This window comes from Palaemon carinicauda, chromosome 17 (assembly GCF_036898095.1).
Source record: "Palaemon carinicauda isolate YSFRI2023 chromosome 17, ASM3689809v2, whole genome shotgun sequence".
NCBI classification, from domain to species: domain Eukaryota; kingdom Metazoa; phylum Arthropoda; class Malacostraca; order Decapoda; family Palaemonidae; genus Palaemon; species Palaemon carinicauda.
The window spans coordinates 101,074,802-101,079,318 of record NC_090741.1 but is presented as its reverse complement, the minus strand read 5'-3'; the positions used below and the strand labels follow the sequence as shown (position 1 = coordinate 101,079,318).

At 42.3% G+C, this 4,517-nt stretch overlaps 1 protein-coding gene across 1 annotated transcript; it reads left to right on the top strand.

Annotated features, from left to right (window-relative positions):
* Nucleotides 1-3,168: 3,168 nt before the first annotated feature.
* Nucleotides 3,169-4,303, top strand: LOC137656478 (mucin-2-like). Its single transcript, XM_068390652.1, has 3 exons — nucleotides 3,169-3,252; nucleotides 3,423-3,660; nucleotides 3,828-4,303. Exons 1-3 carry the CDS (start codon nucleotides 3,169-3,171, stop codon nucleotides 4,301-4,303), a joined length of 798 nt encoding a protein of 265 aa, XP_068246753.1.
* Nucleotides 4,304-4,517: the final 214 nt, after the last annotated feature.

Here is a 4,517-nt window from a genome sequence, read left to right as displayed (position 1 = left end):
CATATAACCTCATCACATTCCACATTGCTTCCCTATCAACTCTATCATATGCTTTCTCCAGATCCATAAACGCAACATACACCTCCTTACCTTTTGCTAAATATTTCTCGCATATCTGCCTAACTGTAAAAATCTGATTCATACAACCCCTACCTCTTCTAAAACCACCCTGTACTTCCAAGATTGCATTCTCTGTTTTATCCTTAATCCTATTAATCATTACTCTACCATACACTTTTCCAACTACACTCAACAAACTAATACCTCTTGAATTACAACACTCATGCACATCTCCCTTACTCTTATATAGTGGTACAATACATGCACACACCCAATCTACTGGTACCATTGACAACACAAAACACATATTAAACAATCTCACCAACCATTCAAGTACAGTCACATCCCCTTCCTTCAACATCTCAGCATTCACACCATCCATACCAGATGCTTTTCCTACTCTCGTTTCATCTAGTGCTCTCCTCACTTCCTCTATTGTAATCTCTCTCTCATTCCCATCTCCCATCACTGGCACCTCAACACCTGGAACAGCAATTATATCTGCCTCCCTATTATCCTCAACATTCAGTAAATTTTCAAAATATTCCGCCCACCTTTTCCTTGCCTCCTCTCCTTTTAACAACCTTCCATTTCCATCTTTCACTGTCTCTTCAATTCTTGCGCCAGCATTCCTTACTCTCTTCACTTCTTTCCAGTAAGGAAGGCTGGCGCAAGAATTGAAGAGACAGTGAAAGATGGAAATGGAAGGTTGTTAAAAGGAGAGGAGGCAAGGAAAAGGTGGGCGGAATATTTTGAAAGTTTGCTGAATGTTGAGGATAATAGGGAGGCAGATATAATTGTTGTTCCAGGTGTTGAGGTGCCAGTGATGGGAGATGAGAATGAGAGAGAGATTACAATAGAGGAAGTGAGGAGAGCACTAATGATAATAATAATAATAATAATAATAAAAATAATAATAATAATAATAATAATAATAACAATAATAATAATAATAATAATAATAATAATAATAATAATAATAATAATAATGATAAGGAGTAGCTTTAAGCGAAGTCTTATCAAGATAAAAATTAGAAAGGACGAATAATTGATAGTATTTCCAATAAGTGTTCTACAACTTTAAAAGAAGTGCTGATCTTGGCAAGAAAACAGCGACTAATCTAAATTTACTGCCACTTCCAGTTCAGTGATATATGAATAGACAATTCTGCAACTTCCTAGCAACACATAGTTCTCCCAAGTTTGGTGGCTCTTCTGAATAACACGGCAGTCGTCATTTTCCACAGTGAAAAAATAATATTATCCTTCCATCCTCTTCTTACAATCTAAGAACAACTAAGTAGGCATTTGCTGACTTTCTTATATCGCGGTTAGGAATTGAGCGATTGTCTTATAAAATACCACTTTTGAGCGAATATCTAAGTATCACCATAAGCCAAAAAGTTCCTGTTGATCTTTTTTTCTTTTTAAAGCAAAAACAAACAGCTTATTATATTCTACTAGTGTCTGCGAGCCGTCATAAATGAACGGTAAATTATTGGAACCTACATATATGTCCAATGTAGGCTCTGGAGCCTTTATATATGCAGCCTCGAGACTAAACAATGAGCTCCTACTAGACATACGAAAAACTGAAGATATTAAGGCTTTCAAGAGGAAACTGAAGACTTTCTTGTACTCTAAGTGCTTCAATAATGCGGACCTTACAACAAACGAGCAATATGCGGTGTGAAATGCTGAATGCTCTGGAATGTATATGATAAAACGAATGTGAAGGCTCTGTAGAGAGTAGGGTTCCTCTTCTGTATGGGAACAGAAAAGCAGTCCTTTAAGTAAAGTAAGTAAATTGAACATTTAGATAGATATACACACGCACCCCTATCTCTCCAGAGTATAACTTGTTCCACCCGTGTGTCACACGAGCGTACATAATAACGACATTTCCCTTTTTTGTATATATTATCCTTTGTATCTTCGCTCTTCCCTCGCACTGACAGAAACTTATTTTAACATGTCTGCTACTCCAGTGTTAACTGTTGACAGAACCGGTTGCCGGTTGACAAGAAATAGCATGTCTGTATTTTGTGACCTTCTTACTGGGACCTTGTGTTATATATACTCGATGTGTCATAATAAAGTTCAACAAGCGAGTAACTGAAAACTTCGGTCATCTGCCCGTAAATTTTTTCAATATTAGCAAGTTTACAAATTGAACTTTGTTTGGATACTTTCTTTTTTTTTATTTTTTTTTATTGAGACAACACCTGAAACATACATCGTTCGACAGCTGAAGACCACCATCGTTTTCTGCAATGGCAGATAGGGGTTCTTCCCCTATCCCCACCTCCTCCCCTCGAACAAGAGTGGAGAAAGACAGGATCAAAAAACCAAGATGCCTTACTTTGACGAGCCATAAAAAGCTCCCCTAGTCTCCTGCAATGAAACCAGTCCTTGGAACTTCAAAGGACCACCCAGTGCAGACCCTAGATCTCCCACCAGCGGCCCAAGAAGATGTGGAGACTGAAAATATCCCCACTCAAGAACCACCTTCGCAAACAGCAACAACTGGAGACTCCAAGTTCAGGCTTACTCCAGGACCCAGCATTACATCCTATGCTACCAAAGGGGCCATGAAGGCTAGCAATCCTCACCTTAACATGACCATACGTCCCAATCGCAGGGGACTATTGGTCATAACAGCAAAAGATGAGCCCACTAAGACCTACCTTGAGCAACAAGACAACGTACTCAAACTGGACATCAATGAAAGGCCCACCATCATTATTATTGTGTATGACCTCGACCTTCCCCTAGAACCTGTGCTCCAACATCCCTCCATCATCACTGCTAAGAGATGTGAAGGGAAAGCCGGAGGGAGATCACACAAATTGGGGGTTGTATACAAAGGATCTCGCCCTCCTCACCTCTCCTTGGGCCTCTGGGGCACCTTCCGCACCGAGGAATATTTTAAAGAGCCACTTAGATGCTTCCGGTGCCAGAAGTTTGGCCACCACAAAACCCGCTGCACAGGTCCGGAGATCTGTGGGGTTTGCAACAGCAGATAGCACCCAACTGCCTACTGTATTGCCAGGCATAAGGCAGGACACAAGATCATTGCCCGCTGCCCAAACTGTGGAGGATCCCATCATGCTTGGCATGACAGATTTCCCCACAGACTTCATCGCATTGCAGACCGCCAGGGAGCAGACTGCCAATACAACCTCTACTCATGTCAGCAGCGTCGAACTCAACCACCTCCAACAAAACACAACCCTCCACCATCCAACCACACCTCCCAACAAAATCCTAAGCCTTCCAGACATGCCATTCCTGAACCTTCCTCTCCACCAACTCCCCCTCCAGCACCTAAACCTCAACGTCCTCCCAAACCTCCTCCTAAGGCAAAAAGATCCCCAACCCATACTCCTCGCACTCCCTCACCTATAAAATTTACCTCTCCAACTAATTCTCCCACTGTCACCCAGCCAAAAAAACCTACCCCATCCTCCTCTGCACCTGTAACTCACACACCCATCACTTCCCACTCCTTAAAAGAATTCCTCAACCTACCCAGCTCCACCATCATAAGCAAATCAAGTGCCTCACGCCCCTCCAAATGTCCTCCAAACATTGACAGCAGTGAGTACGACCTTTCTGCTTGCCCCGTGGATGCTCTGCTAGCAGCCATCAGCAACATCCTTCGCAACTTCTTGTGATCCTGCAAAATTAGATTTACACAGGAGTCTCTGGATGACTTCGTGTATGACAACGCCGCCAGGGAACTAATATCTCAATTCCCTTCATAGATCCTCCTGCAAATGAACCTAATACAACCACTTGCAACAACCAAAACACTCAAGTGAATGTGCTCCAATGGAACATTTGCGGACTTCGAAACAAGTTTACATTCCTCCAATCTCAAACCTCAGTGCAAGACCCTGACATTATCATACTGCAAGAAACTCTGCTTAATGAGAACATACCATTTGCGTTCTCAGGATACAAAGTGTACACAACGTATCTATCACCAACGACAAGAGGACTAACCACCTTTGTCAAAAGCAGCATTCCCTCCAAACTACTACCAAGCATAGACTGCGGGACAGAGGCAGAGACTCTTAGCGTCCAGATATCTCTGTTAACCACGACGCTAACAGTCCACAACATCTACAATTCCCCAGCAAAAAGCATCAATGCGGAGCCACTCTTCACAGCAGCCTCCGATGACTCAATTATTGCAGACGACTTCAACGCTCATCACCAGTTCCTGAACTCAATATAAAAAACAAATCAAACTGGCAGACACTTGCATGCCCTCCTGCAAGAATATCCTGATGTAGCATTGCTCAACAACGTCACAGAAGCCACCCATCTAAAAGGAGGTCGCCTAGATCTCACCTTCTTATCCAGTGTCATACAAAGAGGAGCTAAATGGCAACTACATCCTGTACTAATCAGTGATCACTTTGCCATTGAAGTTAAACTCGAATTGGAGA